The sequence below is a fragment of the Talpa occidentalis genome, unplaced genomic scaffold (assembly GCF_014898055.3).
Source record: "Talpa occidentalis isolate TD23 unplaced genomic scaffold, MPIMG_talOcc4v2.1 talOcc4.7, whole genome shotgun sequence".
NCBI lineage: Eukaryota > Metazoa > Chordata > Mammalia > Eulipotyphla > Talpidae > Talpa > Talpa occidentalis.
The window spans coordinates 85,396,822-85,419,986 of NW_023605083.1; the positions used below are offsets into that span (position 1 = coordinate 85,396,822).

Below are 23,165 nucleotides of genomic sequence, written 5' to 3' on the forward strand. Positions count from 1 at the left end.
GACCGCTGCGTCATCTTGGGTGGCGCTGCACTGGTGAGTGGTGTGCATCATGGTGGTCATGGCTGCTCGCCGAGCTCTACACTTCGTCTTCAAAGTGGGAAACCGCTTCCAGACCGCACGTTTCTACCGTGATATCCTGGGAATGAAGGTGCTTGCGGGGCCGACAGGGACTGGCGCCCGAGGGAGGCGTGGGCTGCTGAGCCGCAGCTGCCGAGGAAGGGGAGAAGTGAGGTGTGTCGTGATCTCAGTCGGAACCTGAGTGTCCGACTCTAGTCCCCGACACTAAGATTTTCAGCTTCAGGAAGCGTTTTGAGTCGCTCTTTGAGTTACATAGCCTTATTAGTTGCCACTGTGTGCCCATTCATTTAAATTCTTTCAGAAATATTTATTGGACTCCTAACCTTGGGGAGTTTACATTTAGCTTAAGGATAGTAAACAAGAAGTTATGAATACTCGTCCAATTAGCAATAACTCAGATTCCTGGTTTGGAGCCTTTCAGTTAAGTTAATTGGTTTATTCAATGTTCCGCTTCTGACAGGGTTGGTTTGTACAGTCTCTTTTGGATACTAACTCGCTCTTGGTTTATGCTCCGGCTCTCTTCTCTACAATTCAGACTAAATTTGAGGTCAGCAGTTTACCGCGCCAACACCAGGAAGCAAGCAGCCTCTCTCCAGCCCTGAGCAGCTGTGTGATTCTGCAGGGGTCACCTGGGTGGCAAACCCAGGTTGAAGCTATTGGGTAGCTCCTACTAAGCAAGGGCTTTAGAGGTGCAAGAGTTAAGTTTAGAGACAGTGCAGGAGACGTGGTGTGCAAAAGAAGTTACTTGAAATAAAAAATATGGGCCATATTTCACAGCACTGTGTTGAGTTTTGGGGACAAAGAGGAAAATAACCCTCGTATCTGTCCTCAGTTAAAGCCCATGGAGGTGGGAATTGAATTTGTACATTGGAAGTTGAAATTTGATAAGTTATAGCAGAAAACCTCATTTGAGTTGACTTCTAAAGATAGTATTTCCAAAGACCAAGATTAGAGGGAGGAAAATGCTAGAAAAACTAAATAGCCAATACAAAATAATGTATGTTTAAGAAACACTACTAGTTTTATGTTCCTTTAGCATAGATTACTTGAAGTTGAGAAGATATGGAACATTAGGACCAGTAGGTTGGATTGAAGATATTGCTTCTGATAGTACATTGAATACTAAGGGATTTGGACTTTATGCCACAATAAGTAAGCAAGCATAAGAATCCTCTTATGCTTTTAAACAAGGCAGTGATGTGATTAGAATTGTGCTTTAAGGACATAGTTTTATGGTGTTATTAAGGAAGGAGATTTAATAAAAACTTTTTTTTAATAGTCTCTGGAGAATTGGTGGGAGGTTGAACTGGAACAGTAATAGTGGGAATCAAAAAGAAAAACAGAAACTAAGACACCGAGAGCCTACTGTATACTAGGTTCTGTGTCGGATGCTTTACTAAATCACCTATTTTCATAGCATGTTAGATGATCCTAAGCAACTTTCTCAGAGTAACACAATTACTGAAGGACAACTAAAATTCCAAGTCAGACATCTCTATTACTGAAGGCCACACTTTTCCTGCTACACAGCTCTGCTTCCCAATCTAAATAGTTATCACAACTTTGTGACCCTAGTTCCCTGACCCTAATGTCAGCTGTTCTTCCTTATCTCTACTATTGCTAGCCTGGGAAAGATATAAAACTCATTTTCTTTTGTTTGTTTAACCAGTAAATCTTATAAATGATAATGTATTTATTTTGGGTTGTGCTAAATATGCTGTGTTCAGTACTATTAAAACTTTACAATTTATTCTAATTTCCTTACCAGATTCTACGGCATGAGGAATTTGAAGAAGGCTGCAAAGCTGCCTGTAATGGGTATGATGCCTTGTTTCTTAAAATCTCCTTTAGGCTCTGAACAACAGAAGGCATTTTCTCAAAGTGAGTGGAAGACAGTGGAATAAATTAAGGAGGCATTAAATCGGGGGCAGGGGGGCAACTTCAGGAAAACAAATTAGTATATGCTTTGGATGAGGCAATGTCTTATCAAATATTTCTTTAGCTTAGTAGCCACAACAAACTGAAAAATCCCAAGGTTTGATGGGAATTGCATGCTTCTAGATGGAAAGTCAAAAGAGAAAAAGAAAAATTAAAATCAGATTGGAGAATTATGTAGGATTCTGTTTCCTGCTTTAAAGGAAAGTGAACCTTTCCTCCAAGTAAGTTCCAAACAGATGGTCTTTGGAGCCTTTGGTAATAGGGCCCACAAACACTGTCCACAGCCATCCTTAGCACCCCATCTGAGATCATCTCATCCTTTTGGGGACTTAGAGGACCAGAGGGACTACCCACCTCTCTGTGCCCAGTAGTTTGGGGGGATGGCCTGAAGCAAATTCTCTTTGGTCACTGGGTTCGTTTACTTTCATTTCTAGACCTTATGATGGGAAGTGGAGTAAAACAATGGTGGGATTTGGACCTGAGGATGATCATTTTGTTGCAGAACTGACTTATAATTATGGCATTGGAGAGTACAAGCTTGGCAATGACTTCATGGTAAATACCATTTTTGTTCTAGCAAATTTTTAGATGTACCTTTATTGAAATTACTGATAGAGCTTTAGCTATGATAACTGCTGAATTGATGACTTTTGGGTTCTGCTTAGTTTTATAATGTTATATAATGTTACAGATTTAACAAAACAAAAAACTACTTGGGCATCCCTGTCTCAGAGCTGGCTACAAGAAGAAATGTGTTCTCCCAGTTTTTAGGAATCAACCTCAGGTCTTAGAGTCAACTGTGAAGGAAACAAGAGTCCTTCAATGGAATGACCGAATATTTCTCTTTTGTTAAAGATTTATTTATTTATTCATACAAGAGCTGGGGTGTAGTTCAAGGGTGTGTGGCGGGGGTGGGGTGGGGGGGAAGGGGATGAGAGGATTCAGCAGAGACACTGCTGAGGGGAGCAGTGGGCAAGATAGGAGAGGTCTGCTATACCATGTGTATTGGCTCCCTGACCGGGAATGGAATTTCTGCTACAGTGGTTGCTGATAGCTTCATAGTGCTGAAACCTAACCCCTTGTGCCACCAGGGAGGCCCAGAATGGCTGAATCTTAACAGGCAGGAGGGCCAGAGTGATTAGGCTGGTCAGGTGCCGATTGCGCTCAGAGACATATTTTCTAATGAATGCTTGTCTTTGACCTACCCTATTAAAACCAGTGAAAAATCTGAGGCTCTAAGGGTAAAAAGAAGACATGGCATACATTGCATTCATTCAAGAATTCAAGGTATTGTGCGCCTGTTATAATATATCTACCACTTAGCTTTGTGGTAGATATAATATCTCTGGGCCCAAATACATAGAAGATAGGCATAACTAATTTCTACTCTGATCCTACTCCTGGATGTTATTTGAGTCATTTGATCTTGCTGTTCTTGTTAACTCAAAATATTAATGTTAAATGGTAGTTTTTGTAAGAAGCCTATATGTATAAAAGTGTTTTATAAGTGGAGAGGACTGTTCATATTTAGCAAAAACCAAAAAAAAAATTTTTTTTTCTTACTCTTTTTTTTTTTTTTTTTTAAGATTTATTTATTTACACAAGAACTGGGTACAGGCCAGATGCGTGGGAGGGTGAGAGGATTCACCAGAGACAGAGTGGGAACCAGAACAGGCAGACTGATGAAATACACTGCTGAGGGGAGCTGCGGGCATGACCGGTGAGGTTTATCGTGCCATGTGGGACCCTCGCTGGCTGGCCGCTGGCTGACCGGACAGGATCAAACCAGTGCTGCAGAGGCTGCTGACAGCTTCACAGTGCTGCACTCAACCGCCTTTGCCACTAGGGGAAGCCCTGTTTTTCTTACTATTAATGTCTCTCACTAATTTATAAATTTAGCAGATATTTAACAAATTTGGGTTTTGTCAGGTCCTACAAATATATTAGTGAAGTGTGTTCCTTGTCTAAAGAGCCTGTCTGGTAGAGACAATAAGCAAAGAGATGGTGAGAATACATATGCTAAGTACTAAGATTGGGCTAAAAACAGGGGGATGTGGAAACACATAGAAGGAATTCCCAACCTATTCCCAGAGAGGTGAGAGTTCATGGAGAGCTTCCCATAGTGACATCTGAGCCAAGTGAGAGGGCTTGTGGGACGGGCAGGGGTGAAACGAGGGTTCTCAGCATGTACACTGTGCACAGGTCTGGAGATGAGAGATAGCATGGCACTCAAGATTACTGAGTAGCAGTCTGGTTGGAGAAGTAAACTGGGACCACATCATATTGAAAAGGAACTGCTAAGCAAATAAATCTTTCCTGTTTCCTACTAATGGGTCTTAGGCCTGGTGTAGTAAATAATCCAATGCAATTGTAAATAAAAAGTTTGCTTCCCTAATAAGCATATCTAAAGGAGGTGGCATTCTAACATGGGACCACCGGCCAGGCTGGTTGATCTCCCGGGCCATCCTGGGATATCTGCAATTTTCCCCTTTTGTCAAGAACTTTTGTGATCACTGACTGATATTATCAATGTAAGATGGTTATGTATCAAAGAGACCCTTTATCTCTAAGCTGGTGCTCAGACCCTATGGGACTGCCCAGGTCTGAGACCTCATGCATGAGTAATAAAGCTTCTCCTGAACTCACCATTCCTGAAGTACTGCTTGTTTTTCCGAGGCCTGGGTAAAAGGCTAGAATTTATATCTGCAGCAATGTGAGTATTTTCAAACTGTTCTAAAAGCAGAGTGAAGCCATTTTCAGTTCTAGGCAGGGGAATGCCAAGAATCCACCTGGCTAGAGCATGGAGACTGGGTTGAAAGGGAGGAAAGTGCCTCAGAGGATGAAACAGTGAGTAGCAGCTCCTTAACTGATGCCCGGGTAGTGGGAGATGGAGAGAAGTAGATGGATTTGAGGTGTTCAGGAGTTGGCATTGATAGGATTTAGTGGCTGAGCATATATAAGAGTTTCTTTGTGTGGGGTTGTTGTTTTTTTTTTTTTTTTAATCTTTTCAAATTTAAATCAGGGAGAAAAAGAACAAAACCGTCTTGTTGCCATGAAAATTTAATTGGCTAATGCCAAATGTTGATTGGTTCGGACTACAGGTGCCTGAGGCCATGTAGGTGGTGGAGAACCGCTTGACTGCTCTATTGTGGGTCTTCTGAGAGATTTTGGTAGTAAACTAGCCCCCGATGAACATATCCTTCCATATTCTTCAAGTCACAGAACAAAAAAAAAAAAAGCCAGTTAAAAAGAATTCCCATTTACAAAAAAAACTCCTGTACATTAAAAAGGGAAGGATTGGGGCCTCCCCGGTGGCGCAGCGGTTGAGCGCTGGGTTGCGAAGCTGCCCGCGGCCTCTGCGGCACCGGTTCGATCCCCCGCTGCTCCCCGGCCACCAGAGGAGGGTCCCACATGGCGCGCAGACCTCTCCTGCCGCCCGCTGCTCCCCTCAGCAGTGTACTTCGGTCCTTCTGCCTGCTCTGCTCCCCGCTCTGGCTCTGGTGAATTCTCTCACCCTCCCGCGCTTCTGACTGTACCCAGTGCATGTATAAACAAACAAACAAACAAACCAGCAAACAAATAAATAAAGCATGCCTCTATAAAAAAAAAAAAAAAAAAAAAAAAATAAAAAGGGAAGGATTAACAACTTAATTTTTTGAAAGGGACCAAAACTATGATTAGACAGACTAAAAAAAAGAAGTTAGAACTCTTTCATTTTTTCTTCTCCCCCACTACTGTTCCTTGCGTCCCCTTGTCCTTTTCTCTCCCCATTTAACCACTCTGCAACTTTTAAAAAATATATTTATTTATTTTAAAGATTTATTTATTTTTGTACAAGAGCTGGGGTATAGGCCAGAGGCACGGGAGGGTGAGAGGATTCACCAGAGACAGAGTGGGGAGAACAGGCAGACGACCGAAAACACTGCTGAGGGAAGCAGCGGGCAAGACAGGAGAGGTCCACCGTGCCATGTGGGAATCTCCCTGGCCTGCTGGGAATCGAACTCACGCTGCAGAGGCCTCAGACAGCTACACAGCGCTGCGCTCAACCCGCTGCGCCACCGTGGAGGCCCTGTTTATTTATTCATACAAGGATTGGGGTGAGGGCCAGAGGTGGGGAGTGGTGAGAGGATTCACCAGAAACAGAATGGGGAGCAGAACAGGCGATTGATTCTACTGAAATACGCTGCTGAGGGAGCACCAGGCAAGACAGGTGAGGTCTGTTACACCATCTGTGATGGGTTAGCTCTCTGGCTGGGGATTGAATTCGGGCAGTAGCCTCAGGTGGTAGCAGTGATAGCCCTGAGACTTAACCCCTATGCCACCAGGGAGCCCCGACTGCAACTTTTGAATGGTGAGTTTAAGAGTTTAAGCCACTTGACATTTAAGGTGATTATTGAGATCTTTTGTTATGTTTTTGGTTTTGGTTTGGTTTATCTTTATTTTAAGGGCTTCCTATTATGTTTTGTTTAGGTTCTATTTCTGTCATGTAAGATGTTACTTTTATCATTTTTTTGGTTTGTAGGTTTTACTGAAGTTAGCATATGATGGCTTAGTTATGTGACCTGTTGGAGGGTCTGGTTTCTGACTGGTTCGGATGGACCACATTGTTCCTCTCCTCCATCGATTCCTTCTCCATGTTAAGTAATTTAGGTGGTTATTTTGCCTCAGTATTCATTATTCTGTTACTTTGTAATAATCCCTTTAGGATTTCACTCATATGCTACTTGGTGTTGATAAATTATTTTAGTTTTTGCTTTTCACTGAATCCCCTTACTCATCTTTCTGTCTTGGTTGTTAATCTTTCTGGATCAAGGATTCTGGGCTGTCAATCTTTTTCTTTGAGTGCTTGGAATACCTCTTTCCAGTCCTTTCATGCTTGTAATGCTTCTATTGAAAAGTCTGCTGATAGTCTGATTGATGTGCCTTTTTATAGGCTGCCCTTTTTATTCTTAATATTTCTAGTACTAGAGGGCCTCCCCAGTGGGGCACAGTGGGTTGAGCGCAGTGCTGTGAAGCTGTCCGAAGCCTCTGCAGTGGAGATTCGATTCCCGGCCAGGGAGATTCCCACATGGCGTGGCAGACCTCTCCTGTCGTGCCCACTGCTCCCCTCAGCAGTGTATTTCGGTCATCTGCCTGTTATGCTCCCCGCTCTGTGTCTGGTGAATCCTCTAACCCTCCGGCGCTTCTGGCCTGTACCCAGCTCTTGTATAAAAATAAATAAACCTTAAAAATATATATATTTCTAGTACTAGAAATCTCTCTCTTTTTTTAAAGATTTATTTATGTATGCATACAAGAGCTGGGGTACAGGCCAGAGATATGGGGTGTAGGCCAGAGATACGGGGTGTGAGAGGATTCACCAGAGACAGAGCAGGGAGCAGAACAGGCAGACGACGGACATACACTGCTGAGGGGAGCAGTGGGAGAGATAGGAGAAGTCTGCCTCCCCATGTGTTGCTCCCTGGCCGGCCAGGGATTGAACTCATGCTGCAGAGGCTGCAGATTGCTTCATAGTGTAGTGCTTAATCCCTTGCGCCACCAGGGAGGCCCCTAGAACTATCTCTTAAACATTGATTGATAGAACTGAAGACAAAGAGAGGATGTTAGAATAATCCAAGCTAGAAAGGAGACTGGTCACATACATAAACATTGACTAAATGAATGTAAAGATTGCCTTGCTGATTTGTTTACCTTTTTTTCCTCTTAAAAATGCAAAAATAAAACATTCAAAAAAACAAAGGTAGCTGCCAAAGCCAAGGTAAGATCAAGATTTTCTCTGACTAAATCTTAGAAACTAAAGAGAAATTGTCTTCAGTATAAATGAATCAAACTGCAAAACTTTGAATTCCTGTCATAATCATAAAAGTCAAAATCTTCATAGGAGGAAACACTCAAAACCTACTTAAAATCACCAGAAGATAACTTTGAATGCCAATTAAATCTTAGGTTATTTAACCTAAAAGCAGTGGGGTTTTGCTTCATTACCTTGTTCTGCAAAAGATCTATTGTAATTATACACTTGGGTTGTATTGTTTGTCATAGGGTATCACGCTCGCTTCTAGCCAGGCTGTCAGCAATGCCAGAAAGCAGGAGTGGCCACTCAGTGAAGTTGCAGAAGGTGTTTTTGAAACTGAGGCCCCAGGAGGATATAAGTTCTATTTACAGAACTGCAGTTCACCTCAGTCAGGTAATTATGCCTTGACTAATAAAAGCCTGCTGTCTAACAGCATCTTTGATGGAAGCTGGATTTCTTTCTCCTGTGGAATCTTTCTATATTGACATGACATTCTTTCCCCAGCCAGTGTTATTTGTTCTCTAGAAATTATAATCTTGTGTTAGAGCTTTAGCTCATAACTGTGGAGATGGAAATTGCTTCTGTTCTACTGGTAATATATCTATTTAGGATACTTTCAGTTGCAAATAACAGAAAACCCAACTCAAGCTAGCTTGAACCACAGGAAAATGTTTAACTCATAGAATAAGCGTTCTACAAAAGTAGGAAAAATTTGAAAGTCATTTATTCAGCAGTTCAGTAATGGCATCAAGAACCCAGATTTCCTGTCTGCATTCTCTGGTCTACAGGGATCCACTTCTAGAACCAGTTCCTCTTGTGGTTGTGGGGGTCACTGCCAGTAACTATGGGGATACATGGTCCCACATTTTCATCTGGGGTACAGGCCAGCGGTGCAGGGAGTGAGGGGTTTCACCAGAAACAGTGGAGAGCAGAACAGGCAGAACTACTGAAATACACTGCTGAGGGGGGCAGTGGCCACACAGGAGAGGTCTGCTGCGCCATGTGGGTGAGCCCCCTGGCCGGATTGAACTCGTACTGCATGGTTGGCGATAGTTTGATAGCACTGAGATTTTAACCCCTATGCCACCAGGGAGGCCACTTTTTCCCCTGGTCTTAATAATGTTTTAATACTTGAAATACTGCGTTGTTATACATTGTAGGAAGATGAACAGTGCCCTATTGTTGGATGTTTATGTTGTTCCTAGTGTTTTCATTGTTATGAGCTACACTGTGTTGTATGTATTTGTGATTGAAAAGCTTTATCATCTACCATTACTTCTTTAATTGCTGAAAATGGGATTGCTCTTTTAGAAAGTATACATTTAAGACTTGATACATTGTTGCCCAGAAATGTACTAATTTATACTTTACTAGTGTTGTTTTATTGTGACCCTCCCACTATCACAATTAACATTGAAAACTTTAAAATTATTTGCCAATTAGATAATGAGATGTTTTATTTGAATCCTCTTTTTTTTTTTTTTTAAGATTTATTTATGCATCTAAGAACTGGGGTACAGGCCAGAGGTGCCAGGGGGTGAGAGGAGTCACCAGAGAGAGTGGGTGGCAGAACAGGTGAATTGACTGAAATACACTGCTGAGGGGAGCAGTAGGCGAGACAGGAGAGGTCTGCTATGCCTCGTGGATCATCTCCTGGGCTGGGGATTGAACTCATGCTATAGTAGCTGCAGATTGCTTCATAGTGCTGCATCTTAACACCTTGTACCACCAGGGAGGCCCCTATTTGAATCCTCTTTTTACTTTCTTTTTTAACTTTAATATTTTTTTTACATCCCAGGGTAGGCACAAACATTTGATTATTTGTGAGGTTGGCTATTTTTCCTGGTGTTCATTGACTAGTTCCTCCTCTTGTGGATTACTGCTTTGAACCCTTTGCCTGTTTTTCAAGGCTGTTCATCTTTTTCCAATTCATGTTTAAAGGTGATTTAAATATTAAGGACTTTTAAACATGTGTTGGAAAAACACATTTAATACTTTAATTTTGATGGTAATTCTTTTTTTAGTTGTTTAATTTTCCTTTTGTATAATTAGTCTAGCAAATTTTTTCCTTCATAGTGTTTCTATCTTTGGTCTCGGGTTAAAAAAAAATTTTTTTCCACCCCAAAATTGTATAAATAATCACCTATTTCTAGTATTTCTGTGGTAAATTTCATTCTTTAAACTTAATCCTTTAACCCATCAGGAATGTATTTTTGCCATTTCTTTTTTTTTTTTTTTTTTATTTATTTATTTGTTTGTTTGTTTATACATGCACTGGGTACAGTCAGAAGCGCGGGAGGGTGAGGGAATTCACCAGAGCTAGAGCAGGGAGCAGAGCAGGCAGAAGGACCGAAGTACACTGCTGAGGGGAGCAGCGGGCGGCAGGAGAGGTCTGCGCGCCATGTGGGACCCTCCTCTGGTGGCCGGGGAGCAGCCGGGGATCGAACCGGCACCGCAGAGGCCGCGGGCAGCTTCGCAACCCAGCGCTCAACCGCTGCGCCACCGGGGAGGCCCTTTGCCATTTCTTTTAAAGGTGAAACTTTTTACCACCAAATGGTCAGCCAGTTTCTTAGTGTCATTTATTTTATTTATTTATTTTTTTAAATATTTATTTATTTATACAAGCACTGGGTACAGTCAGAAGTGTGGAGGGTGAGAGAATTCACCAGAGCCAGAGCAGGGAACAGAACAGGTAGACTGACGAAATACACTGCTGAGGGGAGCAGCGGGCAAGGCAGGAGAGGTCTGTCGCGCCTTGTGGGACCCTCGCTGGTGGCCAGGGATCAAACTGGCGCTGCAGAGGCTGCAGGCAGCTTCGCAGCCCAGCGCTCAACCGCTGTGCCACCAGGAGAGGCCCATGTCATTTATTTTATAATGTGCCCTTTCTTACTAATTTAAAATCCCTTTCTTATAAATTTTTACATATATTTTGGTCTATTTTGGTCTTTCTATTCTGTTGCCCTGACCTGTCCATCCTGCTGTTTTATGACCCTACAGATCCTGTATTAAAAGTAACTCTAGCAGTGTCTGATCTTCAGAAGTCCTTGAACTACTGGTCTAATCTACTGGGAATGAAAATTTATGAAAAAGATGAAGAGAAGCAAAGGGCTTTGCTGGGCTATGCTGATAACCAAGTGAGTGATCTTGGATAGAAATAACCTGTTAAGTTTGTTTTATAAATGAGGCTAATGTGAAGGTTATCCCATAGTTTCTTCACGGTGATTCAGTATTTATACAGATAAACAAAAGAAGGGAATAAAAATTTCTGATAACCTCACCACTCAGATACTACCTTTGTTTATATTTGAGGACATATCCTCAAGTGGAATTACTGAGTCACAAGAGAGATTTAACACTATAATGATTTTCATCTTCTAAAAAGAATAACCTAGAATATGATCATTATTTAATCCTTGTACTTTGACCTAGCAGTCTAGTCCTAGAAATTTATTTTATGGATGTACTCATCAGACATGCATGAAAAAGTATGCCCAAGGTTATCTACTGTGTCATTGTTTATGATAGCAAAATATAAGAAATCACCCAAATGGCCTGTGGATTACAAGAATAGTTGAATAATTTATGGCTCGTCTATACAGCAGAATAATGTACAACTAAGAAAAAAATTAGCAAGTCTTTATGTGCTGATATGATAACATTGATTGGAGAAGGCAAGGGCAGAATAACGAATAAATTATGTCAGAATTTGAGTTTAAAAAAAAAAAGATGTGTGCATGCCATGTGTCTAGAAGGAAACAGAGGAAACTGCTGGGTGAGGGTAGGAAAGAGACTTAGTTTTTGCTTTATTTCTTTAGTACTCTTTGCAGCTTTTTTATTGGCTACATAGCTTGTTCCCCAAAAAATAAACCTACTTTATTTCTTTTCAGTGTAAACTGGAGCTACAGGGCATCAAGAGTGCAGTTGACCATGCAGCAGCTTTTGGAAGAATTGCTTTTTCTTGCCCCCAAAAAGAGGTAGAATTTGTTGCCGAATCTTTTGTTTAAATTCTGTGACTAGCTAGTTCAACCAGCTAAGAATCGTGGCACTCCCTTCTTTACATTCATTCTGATTGTGGCTTTGTATCAAGTTCAACAGTTGCCTCAAAAGCAGCTAAGATAATAAAATTAAATAAATGGTGCCCAAGTTCTTTCTGGTTGATCTGATAGTCCTGTGTGACCCATTGTTCACTTTGTCTTTTTGTTTTCCTCCAGTTGCCAGACTTAGAAGACTTGATGAAAAGGGAGAACCAGAAGATTCTGACTCCCCTGGTGAGTCTGGATACCCCAGGAAAAGCAACAGTCCAAGTAGTCATTCTGGCTGACCCTGTAAGTATTACTCAGGAGGAGACAGGCTGCACCAGGGTTTTTTCCCTTAGGTTTCTTTTCTCCAAATTTCTTTTCTCTTTTTTGATACAGGATGGACATGAAATTTGCTTTGTGGGAGATGAAGCATTTCGAGAACTTTCTAAGATGGATCCAGAGGGAAGCAAATTGCTAGATGACGTGAGTCTCATTTCTGAATTTATATCTGTATAGGCCCAAGGGAGATTAAGTGTGTTTGTGGAAGGGCCACACAACATTTCTTAATATCAGAACTATGTCCTTTTTTTATTGGGGTAGCTTTTGAGCCAGAGACTTTTGTCTTCATTGCCATCTATTATACATGACCCTTATCTGGGTGCAGCATTTGTATTTTCCTGTTAACTTAGGCTTCCTTGAGGAATCACTGCTACTACATCCTTCATTATTCTGCTCAGTGAATAATGCCAAGATATAACCCTGGTCTTCCTTAACTTTTTTTTTTTTTAAGATTTATTTATTTATTTATACAAGCACTGGGTATAGTCAGAAGCGCAGGAGGGTGAGAGAATTCACGCGAGCCAGAGCAGGGAGCAGAACAGGCAGAAGGACTGAGGTACACTGCTGAGGGGAGCAACGGGCGGCAGGAGAGGTCTGCATGCCATGTGGGACCCTTGCCCGGCGGCCAGGGATTGAACCGGCGCTGCAGAGGCTGCGGGCAGCTTTGCAACTCAGCGCTCAACTGCTGCGTCACCGGGGAGGCCCCTTCCTTTAACTCTATTGGTCATTTCTTTCTCTGTTTTCCGGCATCATTCTCTTTTAGTAAATTGTTCTAACCAGCATACAAACAAACTCTGCTGTCTCCCATATTTTAAAAATCTTTTATTTGCCCACACCTCTTCTCGGGGTTTGCTTATATCCAGATTTGTTTGTTTTTTTTTTTAAAAAACCTGCCCACACAGTTTTCTACTACTTACCTCCTGTTCATACTCAGTCTGTTCTGCATAGCTCCTGTCACTCAGTGAAATGCTTGCAGTGACATCACATCATGACATCATTTTGCCACATCCAGCAGCCACTTATTTTTTTTATTTTTCTTAATTTTTGCATAGGAGAACTGGTGTGTAGGCCAGAGGTGCAGGGAGTGAGAGGATTCACCAGAGACAGCATCGGGAACAGAACAGGCAGATTTACTGAAATACACTGCTGAGGGGAGCAGCAGGTGAGACAGAAGAGGTCTGCGGAGCCATATGTGGGTTAGCTCCCTAACTGGAGATTGAACTCAGGCCTTAGTGGTGCTAGTGTTGAGACTTAACCCCTAGGCCACCAGGGAGGTCCTCCAGCAACTATTTTTCTGTCCTTATCAAACTCAATCTTTCACTAGCTTCAAAAGCAATTGTTCATTGTATCCAACTGGCACATTCCTGGTGTGGAAAGGGCACTAATTGATTACTTTGTTGAATGATTAAAGGAGTGACTCAATCTATCCTGGTTTTGTTCTTTCATAACTGGGTGATGCCTTAAGCAATTTTCTTAAATTCTCTGAACTTCAATTTCCTTATGTAAGATTTTGAGAAAATAAGATTATCTACCTGTGAATTACAGCTGGAAATGTGTAGGAAAGATTAGTATTTACAAATTTTACCATGAAGGAAAATAGAGTTTCACAGCCTCTTCATTGACAAATTTGCTAGATTTTTCTTGTTCTTTCATATCACTGTCTAACTTCCTTCTCTTTTTTTTTTTTTTTTAAAGATTTATTTATTTATTTATACAAGCACTGGGTACAGTCAGAAGCACGGGAGGGTAAGAGAATTCACCAGAGCCAGAGTGGGGAGCAGAGCAAGCAGGAGAGGTCTGCGTGCCAGGCGGGACCCTCCTCCGGTGGCTGCAGAGGCTTCGGGCAGCTTCGCAACCCAGCGCTCAACCGCTGCGCCACCGGGGAGGCCCAAACTTCCTTCTCTTTTGAGCCCTCTTTTCCTTTAGTGTTAGAGATCCTGCCATGTTCATATTTTTCTTTGACAGTGTCTCCTTAGTTAAAAGCACCTCTTTCTGTATCTGATCCTGAAATGTTTTTTACCCATGTTCTCATTTTGACTGACTTTTATTTCTATTCTACATTGTTTTTGTCTCTGCATAGAAGTTACCTGCTCTTCTGGCTACCTCTGTTTTGAGCTTCAGCCATCAACCATCCTCTGATTTTCTCATCTCTAATTCCTAGTCTTCCCCGAGCTCTAAACAAGTAATTTTTGTTGTTATTGAGGTAGAAATATAAATAGAATACACAGAAATTCAGTGTTGAATTTGATGAGTTTGGCAGTTATATGTACTCATTCATACAACCAGTACTCAAAATATAGAATGTCTTCATTGTTGCAGAAAGTTCTCTCATGTCCACTTCCAGTTAGTCTCTACTCCCACCTCCCAGAGGAAACTCCTGTTCTAATTAATTTTGTCATTCCTTGTAGTTCCTATAAATGGAATCATATAGTAGATATACTTTGGTTCCTTTTCATGCAACATTTTTTTTTAAGATTGATTGTATTTATTTATGCATACAAGAACTGAGGTGTAGGCCAGAGGTGCAGGGGGTAAGTGGATTCACCAGAGACAGAGTAGGAAGCAGAACAGGTGTATCTACTGAGATACACTGCTGAGGGGAGCAGCGGATGAGACAGGAGAGGTCTGCTGCACCATGTGGGTCAGCTCCCTGGCTGACACAGGGGATTGAACTCATGCTGCAGTGGCTGGTGATAGCTTGATAGCGCTGAGACTTTAACAAACCCTGTGCCACCAGGGAGGCCCTCAACATCATATTTTTGAGATTCCTGCTTGAAATTGCAGCTATTAAAGTGTGTTGGGTTTTGTTTTTGTTTTTAAATTACCTAGTGCTCTCCAGTTTTATGGATTTAACTTTTTGTTTATCCATTCTGCCAGTGGTGGATATTAGAGTTGTTTCCAGATTTTTATTGATTAAAGGAAGACTGTTAGGAATGTTGTCATGTGAACATATGTTTCATTTCTCTTGCGTAAATACCTAGGAGCGTAATTGTTTTTACTTATAAGAAACTGTGAAGCGGGCCTCCCCGGTGGCGCAGCGGTAGAGTGCTGGGTTGCGAAGCTGCCCGCGGCCTCTGCAGCGCCGGTTCAATCCCCGGCTGCTCCCCGGCCACCAGTGGAGGGTCCCACATGGCGCGCAGACCTCTCCTGCCACCCGCTGCTCCCCTCAGCAGTGTACTTCGGTCCTTCTGCCTGCTCTGCTCCCCGCTCTGGCTCTGGTGAATTCTCTCACCCTCCCGCGCTTCTGACTGTACCCAGTGCATGTATAAACAAAACAAACAAACAAGCAAACAAATAAATAAAGAAAAACATGCCTCTATTAAAAAAAAAAAAATCTTTAAAAAAAAAAAAGAAAAAAAGAAACTGTGAAGCAATTATCCAGTCATTCAACCATCTTATACCCCTACCAGCCATGTATGTACCTGAGAGATGCAGCTGCTTTGCATCCTCGCCAACATTTGTGTTGGCGTGGGGGTGAGGTTAAATATTCTAGTATATATAAAAGTTTCTCATTATAGTTTTAATTTGCATTTCCCTGATAACTGATGATATTGAAGACTTGAATGGAGATCTTTCAGGCTTTGAAACTTTTTTTCATCCTCTATGCTATGCTCCCTCCCTGAACAGCACTGTCTATCTGCTATCCCAGTTATTTCAACTAGAATTCTCAGAACCATTGTTTTTAATACTTTCTATGCTTTTTGTGTGAATAGTTCTAGAGTTATACCATTTTTGATTATTATTTCTTCTCATCCCTCAGCCTTATTAGCTGTTAGACATGAAGAGCTGAGTATTCTGAAATCTCATCTGTCTGCTTTCCTTTTAAAAAGGCCCTTAATCATCTAAGACTGCAAAAGCCTCTTCCCATTCTCCAGTCAATACTGCCAGCATTAGCTTTCTAAAGCATAAATTCAGTAAGTTAAAAAACTGTTTAATCTCCCGATAGTTCTGTATTGCCTTCAAGGTACATTCTAAGCTCTTTGGCAGAGCGTATAATGAGTTTAGCCTTTTCCTACTCTGTGATCTTCTTTGCTGCCTTTCCTCCTTAACTTACCCCCATTCCAACCAATCCCAGGAAACTATCTTCTTGCCTCCACCCAAGGGTGTTTTTCCTCACCTTTTTTACAACTTATTCTTCAAAACTCAGATGCTGGGCCTTCCCGGTGGCGCAGCAGTTGAGCGCTGGGTTGTGAAACTGCCCACAACCTCAGCAGCACTGGTTCGATCCCCAGCCGTCGGGCAAGGGTCCCACATGGTGTGCAGACCTCTCCTGCCACCCACTGCTCCCCTCAACAGTGTACTTCGTCAGTCTGCCTGCTCTGCTCTCCTCTCTGGCTCTGGTGGATTCTCTCATCCTCCTGCGCTTGACTGTACCCAGTGCTTGTATAAATAAATCTTTAAGAAAAAGAAAAAGAAAAAAACTCAGATGCTTCCATGGATTCTCCACGCCAGAGTTTGTTTTTCTCCTACCTCCCATCCCCAAGCCCTCGCCATTTCATGTCCCTTAAAAGGCAGAAACTCCTGCACTTTTCCGTAGTCACTTTTGTGCATATGTTTTGATTTGATTTTTAAATACATTATATTTTCATCAAAATTTAAAAGAAAATTGGGCCTCCCCGGTGGCGCAGGTGGTTGAGCGCCATGCTGTGAAGCTGTCCACAGCCTCGGCAGTGCGGGTTTGATCCCGGCCAGGCTGGCAAGACTCCCACATGGCGCAGCAGACCTCTCCTGTTGTGCCCGCTGCTCCCCTCAGCAGTGTATTTCTGTCATCTGCCTGTTCTGCTCCCTGCTCTGTCTCTGGTGAATCCTCTTACCCTCCCACGCCTCTGCCTGTACCCTAGTTCTTGTATAAAAATAAATAAATCTTAAAAAAAAAAAAAGAATTAAAAAAATTAAAAGAAAATTGTATTAAGATTTTATGTAAATGCAATGCAGTGTTATCTTGCCCATCTCTGAGTCTCACTGCCCAGGGCAGCCAGTTTCAGCTTCACTGTTTCTAAGTAAAAAATACATGTATTTCTGGACCTTCCCTGGTGGCACAGGCGGTTGAGCGCCGCTCTGCAGAGGCTGTCCTGCGCATCTGGCCTGTACCCCGGTTCTTAAATAAATGAATCTTTTTTTTTTTTAAAGATTTGTTTATTTATACAAGCACTGGGTGCAGACAGAAGCGCGGGAGGGTGAGAGAACTCACCAGAGCTAGAGCGGGGAACAGAACAGGCAGACCGATGAAGTACACTGCTGAGGGGAGCAGCAGGCGGCAGGAGAGGTCTGCGCACCATGTGGGACCCTCTCCCGGTGGCCAGGGATCAATCCGGTGCTGCAGAGGCTATAGGCTGCTTCGCAACCCAGCAGTCAACCGCTGCGCCACTGGGGAGGCCCAAATAAATGAATCTTTAAAAAAAAAAAAACATGTATTTCTATTTCTTCATTTTTAAATGTTGACATCTGTTGACATCTGATGAGGTAGTTGAGTGTTTTCACGCTATGTCTTTAATCAGTTACTCTTTTCATTTCAGTCTGACATCACTTTGTTCATGGTTCTATTATAGCAGCTGCCCAAGGAGGGAGACAGACATTGCGCAATAGTTGTTTCCATATCTGAGTTCTCAACTATTCTGTATACTCATTCTTCAAAGCCTCAGATTGTCTCTCTGCTGCACATACAACCACATTTACACCTGAGCCCAACATAATAACCCACTTTTAAATCCCCCCCCCATATTTATGTGGGGTTTTGGGGGTTTTTTTTGTCTTAATAGGTGTGAGGTCTCTCTCATTTTAATGTGGATAAATAGGAAACTGGCATTTTTAAGGGCATTTCTACTCTTGCTTTTTAACTAAATAAATACATGTATTTCCTTAACAAAACAGCTATTTAACATATGCTTGGTTGTGTTGGACAAAAAAATTTAAGAGACCTAAGCTCTGGACCTAACCCCCTCTTTATGGTCTCAGTCTCATAGAATGATAGGATTAAAGAACTCTGGTCAGACAAAAATATAGTTATTAACATGGTTTCCTTTCTAATTAAGAGTCCCCATACTAACCAAATAATACAGCAGTGGAATGGTGTGGGAGGAGGCAAAGAAAAAGGGAATCATTCCACCAATCTCAGTTCACATTTGGTCTCATCATAAGACTGTCTCATGAGCACTAAAGAGCCTGTCTATCTGTCTAAAGATTCTTAAAAGCCTACAGGTGCTACACTTCCTGTTTTACCTAAGACTCCATGGGCTGCTGTACTTGGTCCTTGTTCTCTTGTCAGTTAATCAGCCATACTTACTAGCCACAGACTTTGCCCTTAATTATGGAAAGAGAATCCACAAGCTATTACTGCTCAATACTTACAGGCTTCCTCTGTCAAATTAAACATAACTCTGCTGAATAAACACGCTTCATTTTTTATTTTTATTTTTTTAAAGATTTATTTATACATACAAGAACTGGGGTACAGGCCAGAGGTATGGGGGGTGAGAGGATTCACCAGAGACAGAGTGGGGGGCAGAACAGACAGATCGATTGAAATACACTGCTAAGGGGAGCAGCACTGCTAAGGAGAGTCAGGAGAGGTCTGCTGTGCCTAAACACACTTTAAATGTTAATTTCTTGATTGTGGACAGTGCAGTATGATATAGTACTTTCTTTTTATGATCTTAAATGTATATTCCATTTCTATTTATAGGCAATGGCGGCAGATAAAAGCGACGAGTGGTTTGCTAAACACAATAAACTAAAGGCTTCGGGTTAACTGAAGACAATGACATGTGGGACAAGTATTTGGGATTCCTGTTTAGCCCCTGTGAGACCTGATATGTCCATTCATGTTATATACTCTCACACTCGGTTGTTTCCTATATAGACAAGGATGTTGGAGTGATGAAGATTTATGTATTTTAATTATTGAAAGCTCTGATATATTTTAAAGTAGTAACAAATTATTTTCCAGCCTGGGGCCAGATGGACATTACCTTTGGTTGGGGACGAGGGAATTTTGATAAGCATGTAGACTCTTTTAGAGATGTTCAAATAAACCCAAATCAGTTGCCTGATGGGATATGCTGATGGTAATATGGAATACCTGATGGTAATATGCTGTTCTAATATCTTACTCTGATAGATCTTGACATTTAAAATTTTTTAAGTAACTTTTGGTTTTAAACCAAAAGATTCAGTAAACCCCACATTCCTTGATTTAAAATGTGTAGCCAGAGAAAACAGACAAAAGGCTCTGTGTTACAGAAACAACTAGTTTTATATTTTTAATCTTCACAAGAAGAGATTGTTAGATTTCTTAAAAATGAATTAGAGGGCCTCCCCGGTGGCGCAGCAGTTGAGCACTGGGTTGCGAAACTGCCCGCAGCCTCTGCACCACCAGTTCAATCCCCGGCCACCGTGTGAGGGTCCCACATGGCGCGCAGACCTCTCCTGCCACCCGCTGCTCCCCTCAGCAGTGTACTTCGTGAGTCTGCCTGCTCTGCTCTTTGTTCTGACTCTGGTGAACTCTCTCACCCTCCCGCGCTTCTGACTGTACCCAGTGCTTATATAAATAAATAAATCTTTAAAAAAAAAAGAATTAGAAAGAAAGGAAACATTCCAATCTGAGAGGAAAAGTATTTTTTAATGTTTTCTTTTAGTTTTCTATTTGGTTCTAGAGAACAAATACATTTTAATCTACTGGAAACAGAATTAAGTGTATCCCGTAATAATTTTTTGAATTCAGGCTGTTTTACCAGTATGTAAGAGTCATTATTTAAAGTGGTGACCAAGTTCACATTTTAGGGAAGAAACTAATATTAGAAAGGATTAACTCAGGATACCAATTTTGGAATAACATCTATAAAATTACTTGTAAATCAGAGTCTGCTATTCTCTTTTGCTGACGGGGTAGCATAGGAAATTTCATGATGCGTTTCAGCTCATCTTAAAGGTGAGCTTACCTTCAGTGAGAGGAAAAATTCTTGTCAACTCTATAGCACTTTCATTCACTTTAAATTTGTCAAAGGAAGCAATCATATTGCAGAGCAATCATATTGCAAAGTTACGTATGTTCCTCTTCTGCACGTGGGAAAATTTTATGAATTTTGAACAATCAATCTTCTTTGTGTCTCTTTAGACTGTTAATTCTCATATCTTCTATTAGATTAAGTCATTGTGGGGGCTTAGCTAGGGTAGAGCATTTTGACTGTAGATTATTAAGTAATTCTTGATTTTTATCTATAATAGTGTTCTAGTGAAAAGAAACTACTTTTCCCAGTGTATTCGGTTGCTACTATGTGGCCTTCTAAGTTTGTTACACTAAAATAGTTTATATGTAAGTACTAAATGACTTTCATACTAGATTCCTTTTAATCTACTTGTAACATGCCAGAATTTTTTCCTCTGAAATGTATGCTTGATGGAAGTTAATGCTGTTTCTCTACCTGGGGCCCATTTTGGTCCATGATATCAGCTCCCTTTTATTTATCTCATTGCCTTTCGGGTTTTTTTGTTGTTGTTGTTGCAATGTTTATTATTTCATGCTGAAACCATTTGGTTTCACCCATTTAACATTTTATTAAGAAACCCAGAATTTTGGCCTCCCTGGTGATGCAAGGGGTTAAGATGCAACCTATGACGCTATCCACAGCCACTAGAGCATGAGTTTGATCCCCGCCAGCCAGGGAGCAATCCACATGGCGCAGCAGACCACTGCTGTCTCACCAGCTGCTCCCCTCAGCAGTGTGTTTCAGTCAGTCTGCCTGTTCTGTTCCCCACTCTGTCTCTGGTGAATCCTACCCCCCCCCCCCGCATCTCTGGCCTGTACCCCAGCTCTTGTATGCATCAATAAATCTTTAAAAAAAAAAGAGAGAATATTATCTTCTCATAGAATTGAGAGGATAACCAGGGACAATATGTATAAAAAGGAAATCAAATGTCTGGTGTACCCAGTAAGTGATAACATACATGCATGTAATTATAATACATATAATATATACAATATGTGCACATTACATATTTATATATATCCTACGGTTGCTTTTTTCACTGCTAATTGTGCTACATTTTTACTTTATGAGGTTTATAATTTACAGACTGGTATGACTATACCTACAGCTTCTAAGTAAAACTATAGGTATTTTTACTGTTAACAGTATTTTTAGTGTTAATTCGCATTTAATGTGAATCATGGTCCTAAAAACATCAGATGTGTTCATGATCGCCAAACAAAAGAGCACAGCTGTTGTACAGTGTAACTCTTGCCTGGTTTATAATTCTAAGGAATCATTCTTTAGTCACTGTGGTGTCTTGGGTATTCTTCATTCTTAAATAATGTACTTAGTCTATAGCAACTTCCTATGATTATGTGAACAGAAGATGTTGAGAGACACCTGGTGAGACTTAGTTACCTTTGTCCTCTGAAGTCTACAGTTGCTTCTGTTTAATAATCTTTCACAAACTAGAGCTGACCTGCTGCCATAATCTATAAAAATATTTGAGGAAAAAGTACTAGGAAATTCTTGCCACAGCAGATTTATTTTAGCACTCCATCCCAGCACACCACTGTGCGGCAAGGCCTCCATGATGATTGATACTACAGAAAAGCTAAACTCAGGCACTTTGGCCCTCTCATGGGTCGAGTGATAATGTTGTGTTCCTAAAACAAGTCCCATATACATACATAATGCATTTCATCTCACCAACATCCATAAGCAATGGAAACTGGTAGGGTTCTACTTGGAGAGCACACTCAAGAAAATTTTGGCTGGGTCTTAGATGAGTCAGAGAAGGGGATTTTGAAACCATGTGTTCAGAGTTTCTCAGCTGCTATATTGTGACCTGTCAGTACCTCATCAGTTACTTCATGGAAAGTTTGACCTCCCTGAATTCATTAGACCTGTTTTCCAGTAGGGGCTGTTGGTAGTAGGACTTGGTTTTAGCTTATTGGAGGAAAGATAAATCCCTTTTCCCTCTGTCATGTTGGGCTTTACTAGTGTAATAATCCACACTCCCTAAAGAAATAAGGGTCCTTGGCCTCTTCTATCTCTCCCTCTCTCCAGAGGCTGAGCATCTGGAAACTACCCTCACTGATGCCAAATCTTAAGAGTCTTAGAGTGATTCTTCCCCATCACCTGCCAAATGTCTACACAGGCCCTGGGAATTGGAAGTCTGGGAACTCAGAACCATAAAGTCAGTTTCCATGAATTATCCCTAATGGAGCGATGCTTTTTATACATTTGGACACCCCCCAGGGCTCATTTATTGTCAGTTTAAAGATCTTCCAATGGCAATCAACCAGTCTCATGTTGCAAGTGATTTATTGGTGTCCCAGCTATGGTTGCTATGGTTTCAGTTATCAAGGTCTTTCAAGAAGCCCTTTTGCCTACCAGAGAAGCCATGCTACCTCATTCTGTTTAACAATTCAATCTGTCCTCTTTAGCCAGTTTCCTTTTTCTTCAGTTCTTCCACTTTGGCAACATAGATCCTCATGGCATCCAGTTTGGACATCCCTTTGTTCACATTCCACGCCTCCCACTTGGCCTTGGCTTTCACATCTGTGGCAGGTGGGGCAGGGATGTGGCAGTCACCTTGGGTGGCCTGTTTGTAGAAGCTGTAAACCAACAGTTTCTCCTGATCACTCACAGGTCCTTTCAACTGCTTGACTGCAGCGCAGGCCAACTCAAACTCCACTTGGCCCATTGGGGTAACTGAGGCTGGCCTCCTGTGTCCTTTCTAGGTGGTATCTGGTGCCAGAAACCAGAGGATGGAGAGTTAGAAATACTTGAGGCAGGTGATTTCAGCCTGGGAAGAAGGGAATGGGAGAAAAGGAGATGAGGTAATGTGTGGGAAAGAACCAGAGTATTTATGTGTTTTTTTTCTCAGCGAGAAAATGTGTATTTATTAAGAACATACTGGGTCCACTGGACTGGATCTCCCAGAGTTCTGGCTGTGGGTTCCTGGGGAAAACTACCAATTAACATTTCAAAGGCGCCCGTGTTGCGGGAAAATGAAGGAGTTGC

General features: G+C 41.6%; 1 protein-coding gene across 1 annotated transcript; it reads left to right on the forward strand.

The window, feature by feature from the left end:
• The first annotated feature begins 5 nt into the window (after positions 1–5).
• Positions 6–23,032, forward strand: GLOD4 (glyoxalase domain containing 4). Its single transcript, XM_037492359.2, has 9 exons — positions 6–148; positions 1,847–1,896; positions 2,451–2,571; positions 8,059–8,203; positions 10,808–10,944; positions 11,698–11,784; positions 12,022–12,135; positions 12,226–12,312; positions 18,851–23,032. Exons 1-9 carry the CDS (start codon positions 50–52, stop codon positions 18,914–18,916), a joined length of 906 nt encoding a protein of 301 aa, XP_037348256.1. The 5' UTR covers positions 6–49; the 3' UTR covers positions 18,917–23,032.
• Positions 23,033–23,165: the final 133 nt, after the last annotated feature.